This window comes from Pyricularia oryzae, chromosome 1, assembly GCF_000002495.2.
Source record: "Pyricularia oryzae 70-15 chromosome 1, whole genome shotgun sequence".
Lineage (NCBI taxonomy): Eukaryota > Fungi > Ascomycota > Sordariomycetes > Magnaporthales > Pyriculariaceae > Pyricularia > Pyricularia oryzae.
This window is the reverse complement of record NC_017844.1, coordinates 5,563,372-5,580,524: the sequence shown is the minus strand read 5'-3', so window position 1 is coordinate 5,580,524 and position 17,153 is coordinate 5,563,372. Positions and strand designations below refer to the sequence as shown.

The window sequence follows — 17,153 nt, the reverse complement described above, 5'->3', positions numbered from 1 at the left end:
GGCACGCTCATTACCATGTAGATAGATTCGATTCTAGGATTGCTTAGCAGCAATCAAACTCTAGTTAACCTCAATACTTACTTGAGAACGATCATAACTTCACCCCCAGTCATTGAGAACCCCAGTTACCCAGCCAGACGCTCAGTTGCTTCAACCCACTGTACTTTACCCTAAGAACAGGTTACCCGATACCTTGATCGTAACATTTTGATTGCTCCTGTTCAGTACTTTGCCTTGAAGCATACCGAGCAGTATCCGACAACATGTCTTCCCAGACGTCCAAGAACAACACCCCCAGCACCCCGGCTACTAGCAGCAAGGCGGCCCAGAAGGCCCCTGTTCGGCCCAAGGATGATAGCGATAGTGAGGACGAGGAAGACCAGCTCCGTAGGCAGGTTGCTCAGACCAACCAGGAGCTCCACGAACAGACGCTCCGCGCAACCCAACTCCAAGAGGAACTACAGGCTCTCCGAGCCAGTGCTAACGTTACCTCAACCCCTCTTGATGGGCGCGAGAGACTCAAGCTTAACCCCCCAGCCACATTCGATGGCACACCTGGACAACTTAAAGGGTACCTCGTACAGGTACGCACTTACCAAGCATTCCATTTGGAAACTTTCCGCAGCGAAACAGAAAAAGTGGTACACGCGGCCACCTTCCTCCGAGGACGAGCCTTGTCTTGGTTCGAGCCTCTGTTGCAGGAATGGCTTGATGTACCCCCCGAAGAACGACGCCAAGAAGTCACCGACATTTTCTCAACCTTCGCAGGGTATGAACGCACTCTCCGTTCCTTGTTCCAGGAACCCGATGAGAAACGACAGACCGAACGAGATTTGGCCAACCTACGACAAACCAAGTCAGCCTCCGCTTATGCAGCCGAGTTCAGAAGGCTAGCAACAAGGCTGGACATGACCGAAGAAACCAAGATCCTCCAGTTCTACCAGGGACTGAAGTCAGAAGTAAAAGACGAGGTATCCAAACTCGACCGACCCGAGGATTTCCTCGAGTACGTCGAACTTGCCATCAAACTTGACAACCGGATTTACGAACGCCGACAGGAAAAACAAGGCGGACAGCGAGTGTTCGTCACCTCAACTCGACAAACCAATACGGGACGCAAGTACCAACACCCCCAACCCATATACCACAGAAACAATGGTGGATGGCAGCAGCCCCGTCACATGGCGCCCCAGACCTACAGTACAGCTTATGGTACCCACAGTGGACCCATGGACCTCAGTGCCACACAACACAAAAAGCCCCGTAAAGACCCCAAAAGTGGCAAGTGCTTCAAGTGCGACAAGACAGGGCACATCGCCAGAAACTGCCCGAGAAACCAGGAAGATATCCCTGATTTTAGGGGCAAGACCGAAAAACCACGAGGACTTAATGCCACCAATCACCAGCAATTACGGCCTGACCAACACAGCACGATGAGCTGGACCACCTGCTACGATGACAATTGCATGGTACACAACAGCTCCAAAAACGACGCAGGATGGTACCCACAGAAGCCCCGAGGCACTCGAACCCTAGCAATAGGAAACCGAGTACCCCTAGGGACAGGACAACCAACGAAGTTATACCGACAAGAGACCCAACTACCCGAACTCACGGACTCGGATGCCTCCGGAGAATCGGATGAGGAACCTTTGGGACAAACCCACCATATCAGGACAACCAATCAATCCTCAACACAAAAATTAAGCAAGGATTCCGAGGAAGAGTCCAGCGAGGAAGAGACCATGCCCTCGAGCCAGCACAACGCAGCAAGGGAAAACAACCCCTACATATACGAAAAGAAGCACATCGACTTATACCGAAACGACCAATCAGTACAGTTTCCCGGATTGCCACTTCAGGCACAAATCCGACATCCTACAGGACCAGTCAATGCAACTTTTGGAGACCACCCGACCTTGGACACCAAACACCCTCAACACGCAGAAATCTTTTGGGCAGAATGCTTCCGAGACAACTGTGGACTCCACTTAAACAGGAAGATAGTCCACAACTTTTTCCCACGACGACGCAAAGCAACAGGCATTCACGAAGTATATACCACAACCGACCTACCAAATTGGGAAATTAAAATAAGACTTAACACTGAGCCAGCCGCAATCTTCACGCCTAACGACAACTACCCCATGGCGTGTTGCAACCAGAAACAGTTCCCATGGTATGAATGCACCCGAAACGTATGCAAAGTACATATGCTAGCCAAAGCACAGGCCTGGCACGAACAGAAATCACGGCAACCAGGACCTGCACCAATAACCAGAATTGTGTGGAACCCCAACGTACGAGATAACGAAATAACCACGAACGCACGCAAGACACCCGTACCAGCGAAACACCCACTTGACCTAGTCGAAACAAGAAGTAGCCACACACCCAGGGACAAGAAAAACAAGGACCCACGACGCGAGTCCAGCAAGTCAAAAAACTAAGACAGCCAGACGGCACAGGGCACCGAACGGCGACAACAGGAACGAAACAAAGAACCCTGAACGCTACACAAGACACCATAGCAGCACATGAACACATATTTTTCGACATACGACTCGATGGCAGACCCATACGAGCACTCCTCGACAGTGGAGCACAAGGCAACTACATCTCACCAAGGGTCGTAGCGAAACGACGGATACCTTGGCGGCAAAAAAAGGAACCATACCAGTTGCAGACCGTGGAAGGAGAGGCAGTTTCATACGGGAACGGCACCATCGAAACAGAGACCGTACACCTCTGGATGGAGAGCTATGGACGAAAGGAACAAATCACCTTAGATATTACGGAGATAGGGGACAAAGACGTGATATTAGGAATCCCCTGGCTCAGAAGGAGCAACCCCCGGATAGATTGGACAACCGGCCAAGTCCAATGGGAAGAGCCGTTAGCCTCTGAAGGAAAATCCGAGAAACGGACTTCACGCAACGAGCGTAGGGCACAGGAGCGAAATCAACAAAAAATTATGGCGCTATTGAGGAAAAGCGAGCCACGCCTGGAGCCAACATCGGAAGGATCGCGACTATCCATGAGCGAAGAACGATCGAACCTTACCACATTAATCGACAACATCCCGGCCGAATACCGGATGTATGGACGACTATTCAGCCCCGAACTCGAAACAGGACTACCCGAGCATAGTCCGTTCGACCACGAGATACCATTGAAAGAAGGAACACAGCCCAAATTCCACAAGATATACGGCTTGAACCCAACACAGATGGAGGCACTAGATGAGTACCTCGCAGAGAACCTCAAGAAAGGTTACATCAGACCATCAACATCACCAGCAGGATACCCAATCCTTTTCGTACCAAAGAAGAACGGAAAATTACGACTATGCGTGGATTACAGACAATTAAACGACATCACCATAAAGAATTGCTACCCACTCCCACTAATAGGAGAACTCCGAGACATGCTCTATCAAGCACAGTGGTTTACAACACTAGACCTTAAAGGAGCATACAACTTGATCCGCATAAAGGAAGGCGAAGAGTGGAAAACAGCGTTTCGCACCCGACGAGGACATTATGAGTACCTAGTAATGCCCTTCGGTCTTACCAACGCCCCAGCAACCTTCCAAACCATGATCAACCACGTTCTCAGGGAATGCCTAGACATTTTCGTCGTTGTCTACCTGGACGATATCCTTGTTTTTTCCAAGACGTTGGAAGAACACAAGCAACACGTTCACACAGTCTTACAGAAGCTGCAAGACGCTAAGCTCTTAGTTGAGCCCGAGAAGTGTCTCTTTCACAGCAAGCAAGTCAATTTCCTAGGATACACTATCGCTCCTGGAGAAATTAGGATGGAGAAATCGAAAATCCAAGCGGTAAAGGAATGGCCTCAACCACAGAACGTAAGAGACGTTCGGGCATTCCTCGGATTCGTGAACTTTTACAGAAGGTTCATCAAGGGATACGGCGCGATTGCCACCCCATTGACCAACATGACCAAGAAGGACCTAGAATTCCAGTGGACGGAACAAACACAACAGGCCTTTGAACAGCTACGAGACGCAGTAGCCAGAGAACCAATCCTCAAGATACCAGACCCAACGAAACCTTTCGAAGTCGAGACCGACGCATCGGACTATGCGATCGGAGGACAACTCAGTCAGCGAGACGAAGAAGGACGGTTGCATCCTTGTGCCTTCTTCTCACAAAAACTACATGGACCAGAATTCAATTACCAGATTCACGACAAGGAGCTTATGGCCATCATTCGAGCATTTGAAGAATGGAAACCACAGTTATCCGGAACTAAGCACGAGGTGTTAGTTTACACGGACCACAAAAACCTAACCCACTTCACCACTAGTAAAATGTTGAACAAACGACAAATCAGATGGTCAGAATTCCTGTCAGAATTCCATTTTAGGATCATCTACCGAAAAGGAACAGAAAACGGCAGGGCCGACGCCCTCAGCCGAAAACCAGATCACGAGAACATAGTGCCAGAGGAAACACGGGTTATCCTCACCACAGACGGAAACGGAAACCTTCTACCAGCACACCGGAGCCTTATAATAACAAATACGGTAACCACACCAGAAGAGATACGGAAGATCCACGGAAACAAAGCCCACGGACACCAAGGAATTTCCAAGACATGGAAACGGCTAAAACAGCATTACAACTTCAAAGGAACACGACAAGAAGTACGAAAAGCCATCAAGGACTGCGAACTTTGTGCCAAGAGCAAGTCCGCAAGACACAGACCTTACGGACTCCTACAACCCTTACCAGCCCCCAGCAAGGCATGGCAGACCATCACAATGGACTTTATCGTCAAGTTACCTCCTTCGGAAGAACCACTTACTAAGACCAAGTACGACAGCATATTAATTATAGTGGACAAGCTCACCAAATACGCCTACTTCCTACCATATAAAGAAAGCAGCAACGCCGAAGAAATCGCCTACATATTCCTACGAGTGATTGTCAGCAATTACGGACTTCCAGAAAGTATTATCACAGACAGAGACAAGCTTTTCACATCAAGATTTTGGAAATCCCTGATGGAACAGCTAGGAACAGACCACAAGCTATCCACAGCATTCCACCCACAGACGGACGGACAAACAGAGCGAGCCAACCAAACACTGGAACAATACCTAAGATGCTATGTGAACCACAAGCAAGACAATTGGGTACGGTTGTTACCCACAGCACAGTTCGCTTACAACAGCTTAGAAAACGAAAGTACCAAGACAACCCCGTTCTACGCCAACTATGGATTCAACCCTACAGCGTACGGAGAACCAAGAACCACAACTACGGCACCGCGAGCCGATAAACAAGCGAGCGAGTTACGACAACTACACAAAGAACTCCAGCAGGAACTAGAGTTCGTACGAGAAAGAATGAGGAAATAACGTTGCGTACCCCCTGTTCGGCACCCCCCTGTTCGGCACCCTGAAAATCTAACAACGAAATGCCTACTTTTATAAACTGATTTAAATATAAAATTATCAACGGACAAAAATACAATCGTTTTCACGCTTCTCCGGTTCATTAACCTCTTCTTCATCAGCTAAAGGTTCCAAATTTTCTATATCCTTTTCCTGCAATCCAATAATGTTCTGTTTGTTAACCAAAAGCTCGTTTGGATCCGGAACCACCCTCCTCCTTTTAACCGGCCGTATTGCCTCCAGTTGTGCTTCCAATAAGCTGATTTTTTGCTGGGCGCTAGCCAAAAGGGTATCTTTGGCTTCGAAGCTTTTTTGGACTTTTGCAAATAAAAGACGTGAAGTAGCGTTGGTTTTGTTGGATTGGGAAAGTTTTTGCAGTTGAAGTCGGATATCTCGGGTCGTTTTAGGGGTTTTCCAAATAAGTAAAGACGGGTCGTTAATTTTTTGGGCTGGGCTTTCCGGTGTTTTATCCCTTTGCAAACCGTTGTTTTTATCTTTTATAACGTTGGCGTTGCTATTTTCTAACAAAAAAGGGCTTAAAAGTGGTTTAACCAAGTTTACCGGCCATAACCCCGTTGTACGCCAACCAGATTGAATGGTTTTTGCTATAAATGCTTTTAATCTGGCTTTTCGATAACAAAGTAGGAAATTTCGTTTTCCAATAACTGTTAAACAGCAAAATTGGCTAACAAATCCAAGTTGACGTCGATAAGCTTCTTTTAACGGCCCAAAAACCGATAGATCCAATGGTTGAAGAACGTGTGACGAATGAGGGGGTAAATATAGGAGTTGAATATTATTTTGCAAGCAAAGAAGCATAAATTCGTCCGTTATATGTGATCCATGGCCATCCAAAACTAATAACCGCTTTTCAGGGGTTAAAGGTTGGGTATACGGAATAAACACCTTTTTTAACCATTCGATAGCCGTTTGGTTATTTGTCCACCCGTTTTCGGTTGCATGAAATTGCCAATTATCGAAAGGGCTTAAATCCGTGGGAAACCATTGTTGTTGTACGTTTTTTCCCTTAAATATAACGAGGGGAGGGAGGGCAACGCCCGTAGCCGATATACATTCGATTATAGTCGTCCAACCACGCGTTCCGGGCTCTTTTCGTTGCAACGGCCGGATCCCGTTAAGCCCTAATACTAGGCCATTAGATCCTTTGCCTTCCATTATACCGGTTTCGTCCATATTCCAACGGTTTTCCGGTTTAATAGCGTTAATAACCGGGTTCGTAATATAAAGCCACCAAGATTTAATTACCTCCGTAGTAGCGCCATTAACCCGGGCGTTATCTATTCGACGGGGCCTTTGGGTTTTAAGGATTGGATAACGAGCCAAAAAACGAGTTATCCAACGTTTTCCAAGGCCTTTTGTCTCTCCGGCGGCTTGAAGAATTCGTTCGGCAAAAAAGCGTAATTCTTGATGCGTTGGCGGAAGCCCTAAAGCTGTTTGGGTAAGTACCCAATCAGCCAAATGCTTTTCCTGTTCCGTGGAAAGCCTTTGAAAAGGGCTTTGTGCTTTTTTATAAGGTTGAGAACCTTTAAGTCGACTTTGAAGTGTAGACCTAGGTATTCCCCATTTTCGGGAGGTTTTTGCAATTGGATTGCCATTATTGACGTCGTTAATTGCAGATATAAGCTGTTTTTCAGTATATTGCTTCATTGGAAAATGGAGAATTAAAATCAGAAAAAAGTAAATCCAAAAGTGACAGATTCATCGAGATATTTATAATAGAAGTTGGAGGATAAAAATAAAAGTGTTGTTATTTTTGGGTGCCGAACAGGGGGGGTGCCGAACAGGGGGTACGCAACGTTAGTTGAATGATGACCCACACGCGACTCACCTGGTTCAGCTTCAAGCTATGGGTATAAGATGGAAGGACGTTCAGAAGCTCAAATCTAGACAGTTTCATGGAACATGCATAATAACACCAACTTTACCCGTCTTAACGTCTTGTTGATTGACCGATCTGCGAAGGGCCTATCCACACCAAGGTAAACATGGCACGGAAGCGAGGTGATGGTTTGTCAAATTCATATTGGTGCAGGATTCCCTTGGGCGCCTACATACCTTGCCACTTGAAGCTGCTCTAATTGTGTGCCGAGCTGGCGGAAGCAATCTGCGCTCCCTGCACATGTGCCAACCTCCGCCTCCTCTCAATCTGCCCGAGCTCCGCCGCGGCCTGGCGGCACTGCAAATCCGTCGCCGGTGGCGTACGAACCCACCCGCCACGGTTCCAAAATCTCCTCCTGAACATGGGGCTTATGACCGGGGCCGTAACGGCCACGAGCGCGACAAAGGTCTCTCTGTACCCCCAGATATTGATGACAAGAATGCTCGGCGCCGCCGCGATGGTGATGGCGCAGCGGATGATAGCGGCCGACATGACAAATAACCCGCCGGAAAGCAGCAAAATAACGCCGACGCGCTTCCATATTGATATACGCAAGTGCCAAAGCAAAGGAAGCGGGATAACCAAGATGAAAACGTCGGTAACAACGTTGAGGATGACCAAAGCATAAAAGTTTTGCGGGCGGAAAATACAATATTCGCCGGGCAAAATGCGGACTTTCCAATGGTTTTCAAAAGGCAGGCAGGTCAAACTTACTGTCGTCATAACCGCTGCCCAAGTTATACCGCATAAAAAAAACAAAAATTTGATCGTCCTTTTTTTTATCAGGCCCGCGCCCAAACGTTGGTAAAAAAACAAAATGCTAAGTTTCATAACCCAAATAAAGGTCGGGTAAATATACCACGTGACAAATTCCATTTTGCTGCCCATTTCGAGGATCATTACGTCTTGGTCGCTAAGCGAGTTTATTTGGTCGGGCGATACTTGTTCATTACCACCGGCGTAATAGGCAAAACAGCCCATGACGGCATCGACGGTGTATAATACAAAGGCCTACGTCGATTAGTAACGGGACGGAACTTTGCAAAACAAAAAGAATGCACTGAGACTAAGCGCTTACGAGAAAAGAGAGGTAATCGTCTCCTTGATATTCTCGGAAACCAACGGTTCGGAGGCGTACAGCATGACGAAGCACAATAATTGCCACACCAATTGCGTACCAAACCTGTGGTGAGCCCGGTAAGTAGTAGTAGTAGTAGTATTAGTTAACGCCGGGCTCGGCCCGGCTTGTTAGCCGGCCGTTAGCAACCTCCCGAGGGGTATCTCGGCGCGCGTTCTATCTTCTTTATTTACACAGGGGGAAAACAAGGAGGGCAGAGGCGGATCGTGCCTGACCGGGTTCGGGCCCGGTCCTGCTTAGGGGGATAGTTCACTGACGCGACCCCGTGCCTAAGGTGCACGGAGGGTTCGTCTGACGGCTTGTGCCGTGGAGTATGGGTGAAAAGGCAATAAGTCTATTCCTCGTCTGAGTTCGAGTCGCTTACGATCGGTGTCCCTAGGCGTAAAGTGCGTTCGTGACGCGCGGGGCGCTGGCGGGCCGCTCTGGGGCGGGCGCTGAAGTAGTTGGTGGCTATCGAAAACGCCTCAAAGCTTTTCGGTTGCCCGAAGCTTGTCTGGAAGAATTTGCGGCGTTGGGCGCGGTTTGGCGGCCCGACCGGCCGGTCGTTATCAGGCCACGGCCAGTTTCTCCACACCGCCCGCGAATGGCGGCAGTGCACCGGGTGTTCAGGGGAGGTCCGCTTCCAGCACCAGGCACACGAGGTGTTTGCATCCTGGTGGTTGAAACGGTCATGGTAGGCTTTGAAATCGCCATGGCCGGTCCTCGTGGCCAAATAATGGCCCAGTAGGGGTCTTGGCAAACGCAGTTCCTCGGGCTCTTTTCTCGGTGTGTATTGGAGTTTCCATTCCCTATATGCGGGGGACCGTTTACAGAGTTCTTTACGCCACCAGTCCTTCTCTATATTCGAAAGAATGGCTCTGAGGACCGTGCCGGCACCGCTATACGTGGTTTGCTGAGCCCTCGGGTCTGGGTCCGGCGGTCCGGCGGAGCCGGCCTTGGCCAGCTCGTCAGCCCGGTCGTTTCCCGGGATTCCCTGGTGCCCAGGGCACCAACGGACCCGAACCTCGGTACTTTATTTTCGGAGTAGATCGACAAGGTTATGGAACTCCAGAAAGGCCCATTGGGACGAACGCGGCGCGTCGCCTCTAACCTTGCATTTCCTACAGTAAATTATAGTTACAGGGTTGGACCAGACCCTCTAACGGACAGGCCAGCTAGAGCCCTCCTAGTCGCTGGATACCCAGCCTGCCACGTAAATACAAGGTTTGCACCTTAAACCTACCGCATCCACAAAAAGGCCTCTTGGTAGACCGACGCGCGCATCCGTCCTCTCCGGCTAAAATAGCGTCTCTTCCGCCTAACATGCCGACGACATCATCTGCCCCGGTGTACGTCCCTAGTGCGAGTAGAAAGCTTCGAAAAGCCGGCGACACCCCGTACATGTCCATCCACAGCTTAGTCCCCCGTTGGTTCCTGGGCTAGCCCAGCGCCACAATGTGGACATGAATGCAATCGAGTTCTTCCCGTCCTCCAGACCCGGCGCAGATTCCCAGTGCGAGTGAGAAGCATGGGGCGCCTCAGTCACACTATTCCACCACGGCCCACCGTCCACGGGGTGTACCAAGGGTGCGAACCAAGGCCGTGCCCACGTTTCTTGCTTCCCGTTACCCAAAGCCGTCTCCAGCAATGGGCCGACCACGTCTTGCTGTCGGGACCCTTTGGAGACTGCCGCGCCGGCACAGTGCTTCCGGTCCACGTACAACTAACCAACCCCCGTAACGGCACTACCTCCTCGCTGCAGGCAATCCCAGAAGGTGTGAGGGGGTGAGAGGGTGCCCTGTCGATTCGAAGAACCGTCGGGTGGTTCTCAGCCTAATTTCCCTTTCTTTTAAACCGTATTGTCTAGCCTTCCGGGGAAGGACGCCTGCCTTTCCGGCTGGCAAAGTTTTTTGTGCCACGCTGGCTCGCATCGCGAGATTGGGCCTTGTCTTGTGCGCCTCTATGCGGGTGGCGCGCCGAACCGCCGATCGGACTCTTCCTTCACCGCGATCAGTGGAAAACTCGTCAAAGGGGAGGTCTGTCGATTATACATGGGTGTTGCGAGGAAAGGCGTTCCGTGTAGTGACGGTGCTTAGGGCGACAGGTTGAAGAGTTTTTCGTGTGTGCGCGCCTGTTAGGGCTACAGGCGGAAGTCCCGCGCAAACGTTAACAGCATGGTCCGTGCGCCCATACTGAAAATTTTGTGTACGGGAGAGAGTTGATATATCTCCTTGGAGATTAAATATGGCAACGGTCTCAATTTTTGAGCCTATTGCGAGACAGCGAAACCAGGACCGTTCAGGAAAATGTCACTAGTAACCGGTACAGCGGATCCTTTGACCAATTATTGTAACAGGCTACCTTTGGATATACGTGGCACAATTTATGCGCGGAACATCCAGGTAGGTCTTTCCAGTATGGGGGTTCAGTTCAGGGGTTCACGGTTTGGATTTCCTCCAATCGAATCCTTCAGTCAAAATTACCATCTGGCCCTATGGGCATGATATTGAAGTAGCATAATCTATTTCCGCATAGTTGGATGCCCAAACTGACATGTGCGGAAACTTAAACTAAGGTTGCGCATGTCTTCCCTTTGACTTCGACAATTTCCGAGCTCCTATTTTAGTGCCTGCAGATGCTGACATTTGATCATTTCTTTTGACGGTGAAGCATGACGTCTAACTGCGCGGTACCTATCCTTGCCCGTGGAATATTCCTGAGAAAAGCATAATTACACAAGTTGTTTGTTTTGCGTCCGACATCGGATAAAGAAGCATGTACCCGCCTTATGGCTGCCAAGAAGACCAAGATCGGAAATTTTGTACAGCCGGTCTTCAATCATCCAGCGTTTGCAAAGCAAAAAACCCCGAACTTCATCCAGATATATGATCCGACGTATTGGGGTAAGGCCATTTCCGTGAAGCAATTCTTTTTGACCGTGGCAAAAAGAATTCAGTACTCGTCGCACAGCGGCATAGGTGCGTATAGAGATACAAAAAACAGAAGCCAACAAAGAACGACAGCTGACGAGTCAAAGGTTTTGACCTTGACTCCTCAGGGACCAGGCCGCATGCGGGCATCCAATGACGTTGGCCAGCGCAGGCCTGTCACGGAACAATCGCAGCGGAAAATCTGCCGAGGTCGCCATTTCAGGTATACATTTCGGATCCGGGCTGCTGCAATCTGCCATGAGCCTTCTCACTACCTGGCTTCTATGCAAAAATGCAGGGAAGTTCCCCGAATAATAGCTTGATATACTAAGGTTGTGTGGAAATGGTTGTTTTGCTCCATAGTAATCCAGAAACACTAGAAACACTAGACCGTTTTTGGCTTTTTTCTCGCTCCCGTTTAAAGCTTTGTTTTGAAACACAGACGAAGTTCGGGCAGATACTCCACGGTGAGGAGTGAAGGACGAACCGGGAGAAACACCCCGTCTCCGTACACTAGTCTAGTCTTATCATTCTACTAGCCTCAGCATTTACCAGCTGACCGATTCTTGGGTATGTCCACGTGCAACTTTACTTTTTGATTCGATATTGTCAAGCTCTGCTCATTCTCATCTGCATTGGAAATTGTGTGTTGTTGATCAAGGTTTCCTCCCTAACCATACCGATTGAAGGTGAGGCTACACCGAGTGACCGAGGAATGGCTGCAAAAGACTGTTCGAATCAGTAACCCTGACTAGAAGGTGCCTGGATATATGTTAGCTTACAATGGAGCTTGGACAGGGTATTCCCGACCCAGCGGCCCAACCATCTGATAAACCGGCACAATGGCGTGTATCAGTCCCAACCTGCCTAAATTGGGTTGGTTCACGAGAGAGGGACGCTTTTCCTGCTGACGGGGTTGGGTGAAGTCGTTTTGGAGGCAGCACGATATCCCATATAAGGCATGAATACCTGGACCCAAAAAGCTGGAGGAAGGTGCATAAACTTTATAGTCTAGTCAAGCGCCTAATGATACCCCTGATCGCTCAGCTTCTCAGCCTTACTTAATTTTTTATTGCAAAGAACAACAGCTCCTGGCGAGTTGACTCGAAAAAAGAAATATGCACTACCCAACAAACATGCTTGTTGCAGCTGGTCTGCTAGCATCTCTCGCCACCGCTCTACCTGCCTCCTCCATCCATCGCGCTGAGCCGGTTCTCGAGACTAGGCAAAATCGCAACACACAGGTGCGCGGTCACCCTAGTTCAACACCAAGATTCCTTCTTGGGAAGCATCCCTTGTTCACTTTTTTACATTTGACTAACAGCCAGGCGAGCTGACAAGTAGACTGCCGCTGGTCCCTGCGCCGACATGACTATCGTCTTTGCCCGCGGCACCACAGAGAGAGGCAACGTCGGCACCGTCGTGGGCCCCCCTCTACTCGATGCCGTCAAGCAGCTGTCCAATGGGCTCGACGTCAACATGCAGGGAGTGGATTATCCTGCCGACGTACGGGGCTTCATGCAAGGCGGTGACCCACAGGGCAGCGCAAGAATGTGTGTAACCTTTTTTTTTCAGCCACCCTGTCTCATAGCACATGACCACTGACAAGGATGGGCAAAACACCCAAAAACAGGGCGGGCATCATCAAGGCCCTCGCGGCAGACTGCCCCAACACGGGCATCATAATTTCCGGCTACTCCCAGGGCGCGCAGCTGATGCACAACGCGGCGGACCAGCTCGATCCCGCCTCGGCCTCGCACATCACAGCGGCCGTCGCGTTCGGCGACCCGTTGAACGGGCAGGGGGTGACCGGGGTAGACACGTCCCGGGTCCTTGTTATATGCCATGACCGTGACAACATCTGCGAAGGTGGCGCCCAGATCCGCCAGGCACACCTCACCTATGGACAGGATGTAAGCAAGGCGGCCAGCTTTATCATGCAGGCGGCCGCCGCTGGGCAGGGTGCTGGCCAGGGCGGAGTGGAGGCCCCCGGCGCCGGTGCTGCTGCTGGCGCCAACTAATATTTGCCGTGGGGGAGAATTGCACCGGGGTATGTTGTGCTGGGTGGTGTTAACTTTTGACATAGGACTGCAAACCTGAAGAGGATATCGCGGACGATATAATTACTGTAGGGTTTGATAAATGCCAGAAATGTATTAAAAGTGTTTCTGAAACTCGTTGTTTTTGCAGAAGTGCATGTTAACTACCGGATCTATGAATTGCAAGGCTAGGAAGCGGGCGACCAGCGAGTTGTGTGGAGCTGGTAAGACCTCCCATTCATTTGATGTCGGCACCCTGTGGAAGCACAAGGCGGTGCTTCTAAGATCTCTGTCAATTCAAGCATCCCGCAATTTATGCTCGAACGATCATGTACCCTGAGTTCGTATTATATCGCCGTAAACTCGTTTCAACATCATGCAGATGTGCTGTGGGCAATCCCACCCTATTAGCGTCTTAGTTGCGGAAATTATGGCCTGCATTGCGCGCGAGCAGATTGAGTTCCGGATGGATAGGGCCACATTATCCTAGTGGAAACAGAGATGGAACCAAAGCCGAGAGAATGAGTGTGTAGAGTGCTTCTTATTTATGACACGATACGCGATAGTGGAAGAGCGGTTTTGACCTGGCATGTTCTGAAGGCCAGGCCGTTCGGGAAAGATAGATAAGATCTTTGAAATTCTGTAAATAGCCAAAGACTTTGTGCAATGTAGGAAGATGATGCTATTGTGGTTTTACACCAGACTAGTGTACCCCGGACGATTTGTTGGGAGGGGGGCTCAGCCAAATATGCTTTTCCTCGCGAACACCCTTCTTGAAAACATATACATCTGACTTGTACTTTGGGTTACATTCGCCGTCAAAATGGACCTGAACGCCGTGGATTTCTTGGTCCCAGTTTTTATAAGCCATGTAGTCGCCCTCGCGGACAAGAGCTTTGAGCCCATTCTTGCTTGCCACTCGATAAATAGTATAAGCGCATTTTTCCGTGGCCGGGGGTGGTGTGAAATAGTAATCGCCTTCTCCGGCGGAAACTGTGGGGAAAAGGGCCGCAGAGGCGGTAATGATTGCGAATAGGTTTTGAATATGCATCGTTTTCTCGCCTGTCGCTTCTTTTTTGAAATCTTCAACCAGGTTCCGTGAGCGTGGGTTGACAAATAAAAAGCGCTCGAAGAAATAATGCAACAGCGTAGTCGGCAAAGGTATATCAAAAGAAAGTGGTTTAAGACATGAGTTGAAAGCTTTGCCGAGTATTGATTTATCAATGTTTAAAAAGGTAACCGAGTGCGTTGACAGCCTATTTATAACTGAAAGGGCTCTGAGTTTTCGCATTAATAACCAAGCATGACTTCACGCCTTATTTTTATCCATCGGCGTTCCCGACCACGAAATGGCAATCAATAACGTTGGGCTCCACATCTCCGACCCCCCTAAAGTCCGGCCCCTAAAAATATCTACTCAGCCACATCAACCCTTTGTTTTATTTTATAAATATCTAGACGAATTTTTCACTTTAGAACTTGATTTTTGAAGATTCTTGCTCCAAACTTTCCAATGAAACAGTACACTGAAAATCAGCTTCTTGCTGCCATTTCTGACATAAGAAATGGCAAATCAGTTCACAAAACCTCGCAAAAATGGGGTATTCCTCGGAGTACCCTTCACGATCGTTTAAAGGGGGCCCAGTCAATTCAACAAGCGAAAAGATTTTGTCAAAGGCTTTCACAGGAGCAGGAAACCTATTTGGCAGATTGGGTACTTGCGCAGGCCGCGTTAGGCCTTCCGCCAACGCATCAAGAACTACGCTATTTTGCGGAACGAATTCTTCAGGCCGCCGGAGAAAGAAAAAGCCTTGGGAAACATTGGGTTAGCCGTTTTATAGCCCGATATCCAATTTTGAAAACCCAAAGACCCCGGCGAATAGAAAATGCCCGGGTTAATGGGGCTACAACCGAGGTAATTAAATCTTGGTGGTCCTATTTGAAAAATCCCGTTGTCGATACTATAAAACCGGCCAACCGTTGGAATATGGACGAAACAGGTATAATGGAAGGCAAAGGATCTAATGGCCTGGTGTTAGGGCGTAATAAAATCCGGCCATTACAGCGAAAAGAGCCTGGAACGCGGGGTTGGACGAGCATAATCGAATGTGTATCAGCTACGGGGGCTGTTATACCTCCCCTCGTTAGTAGTAGTAGTAGTAGTAGTAGTAGTATTATTTAACGCCGGGCTCGGCCCGGCTTGTTAGCCGGCCGTTAGCAACCTCCCGAGGGGTATCTCGGCGCGCGTTCTATCTTCTTTATTTACACAGGGGGAAAACAAGGAGGGCAGAGGCGGATCGTGCCTGACCGGGTTCGGGCCCGGTCCTGCTTAGGGGGATAGTTCACTGACGCGACCCCGTGCCTAAGGTGCACGGAGGGTTCGTCTGACGGCTTGTGCCGTGGAGTATGGGTGAAAAGGCAATAAGTCTATTCCTCGTCTGAGTTCGAGTCGCTTACGATCGGTGTCCCTAGGCGTAAAGTGCGTTCGTGACGCGCGGGGCGCTGGCGGGCCGCTCTGGGGCGGGCGCTGAAGTAGTTGGTGGCTATCGAAAACGCCTCAAAGCTTTTCGGTTGCCCGAAGCTTGTCTGGAAGAATTTGCGGCGTTGGGCGCGGTTTGGCGGCCCGACCGGCCGGTCGTTATCAGGCCACGGCCAGTTTCTCCACACCGCCCGCGAATGGCGGCAGTGCACCGGGTGTTCAGGGGAGGTCCGCTTCCAGCACCAGGCACACGAGGTGTTTGCATCCTGGTGGTTGAAACGGTCATGGTAGGCTTTGAAATCGCCATGGCCGGTCCTCGTGGCCAAATAATGGCCCAGTAGGGGTCTTGGCAAACGCAGTTCCTCGGGCTCTTTTCTCGGTGTGTATTGGAGTTTCCATTCCCTATATGCGGGGGACCGTTTACAGAGTTCTTTACGCCACCAGTCCTTCTCTATATTCGAAAGAATGGCTCTGAGGACCGTGCCGGCACCGCTATACGTGGTTTGCTGAGCCCTCGGGTCTGGGTCCGGCGGTCCGGCGGAGCCGGCCTTGGCCAGCTCGTCAGCCCGGTCGTTTCCCGGGATTCCCTGGTGCCCAGGGCACCAGCGGACCCGAACCTCGGTGCCTTGTTTTCGAAGTAAATCGACAAGGTTATGGAATTCCAAAAAGGCCCATTGGGACGAACGCGGCGCGTCGCCTCTAAGACCCCAAATAACCGAGGTGCTGTCCACACAAATCCAGATCCGGGCGCCTGGCTGGGCCTTGGCTGCCGCCTGTAGCCCTCTCAGGGCGCCAATCGCCTCGGCGTCGAAAACGTGGCTTTCCGGCGTAATAGATGCGGAGCCTGCAGCAAATTCCAGGCCCGCCCTAAAAACGGCCCATCCGTACCCTATTTGGACGCAGTTGTTTTCGTGTTTTTCCGAACCATCCGTATATACCACGATATCGTCAGGTGATACCATGTCGAGCCATTCGATAAAGCGGCGCGCCGCTTCCTCTTTTGGGACTCCTCCGGTGGGGTCAGTGCGAGAATCCGGGGCATTGCGAGGTGCGCGCAACTCTAATCTCCGGATCCGCGGGAGGAGTTGTGCAGCCGTTTGCAGGGTCGTGGCCGGCTGGCCTGGGTTGCGGGCACGAGGTGTCTCACGCAGGCGGCTGACAAAGGGGTGCCCCTTGTCCGCGAGCCTCAGTCGGGCGCCGTATTTCAGGCGGGTGTGGGCCAGCGCGACGCGGGCCGAGGGTAATCCTGCGTCCCTGAGGACA

The 17,153-nt window shown here is 50.3% G+C and overlaps 5 protein-coding genes across 5 annotated transcripts; 3 read left to right on the top strand and 2 right to left on the bottom strand.

Annotated features, from left to right (window-relative positions):
- Nucleotides 1-263: 263 nt before the first annotated feature.
- Nucleotides 264-2,496, top strand: MGG_16400 (uncharacterized protein; the record flags this gene model as incomplete). Its single annotated transcript, XM_003710372.1, has 2 exons — nt 264-1,835; nt 1,885-2,496. The coding sequence occupies 2 exons, from the start codon at nt 264-266 to the stop codon at nt 1,993-1,995; spliced, it is 1,683 nt and encodes a 560-aa protein (XP_003710420.1). The 3' UTR covers nt 1,996-2,496.
- A 5,024-nt stretch (nt 2,497-7,520) lies between these two features.
- On the bottom strand, nt 7,521-8,048 carry MGG_15461 (uncharacterized protein; the record flags this gene model as incomplete). The annotated part of the gene is made up of 1 exon (XM_003710371.1): nt 7,521-8,048. One exon carries the CDS (start codon nt 8,046-8,048, stop codon nt 7,521-7,523), a length of 528 nt encoding a protein of 175 aa, XP_003710419.1.
- A 1,717-nt stretch (nt 8,049-9,765) lies between these two features.
- MGG_16399 (uncharacterized protein) lies at nt 9,766-10,696 on the top strand (the record flags this gene model as incomplete). The annotated part of the gene is made up of 3 exons (XM_003710370.1): nt 9,766-9,861; nt 9,938-10,217; nt 10,310-10,696. 3 exons carry the CDS (start codon nt 9,766-9,768, stop codon nt 10,549-10,551), a joined length of 618 nt encoding a protein of 205 aa, XP_003710418.1. The 3' UTR covers nt 10,552-10,696.
- Nucleotides 10,697-12,740: 2,044 nt separating this feature from the next.
- On the top strand, nt 12,741-13,393 carry MGG_15460 (cutinase; the record flags this gene model as incomplete). The annotated part of the gene is made up of 2 exons (XM_003710369.1): nt 12,741-12,925; nt 12,982-13,393. 2 exons carry the CDS (start codon nt 12,741-12,743, stop codon nt 13,391-13,393), a joined length of 597 nt encoding a protein of 198 aa, XP_003710417.1.
- A 689-nt stretch (nt 13,394-14,082) lies between these two features.
- MGG_15459 (uncharacterized protein) lies at nt 14,083-14,462 on the bottom strand (the record flags this gene model as incomplete). The annotated part of the gene is made up of 1 exon (XM_003710368.1): nt 14,083-14,462. One exon carries the CDS (start codon nt 14,460-14,462, stop codon nt 14,115-14,117), a length of 348 nt encoding a protein of 115 aa, XP_003710416.1. The 3' UTR covers nt 14,083-14,114.
- Nucleotides 14,463-17,153: the final 2,691 nt, after the last annotated feature.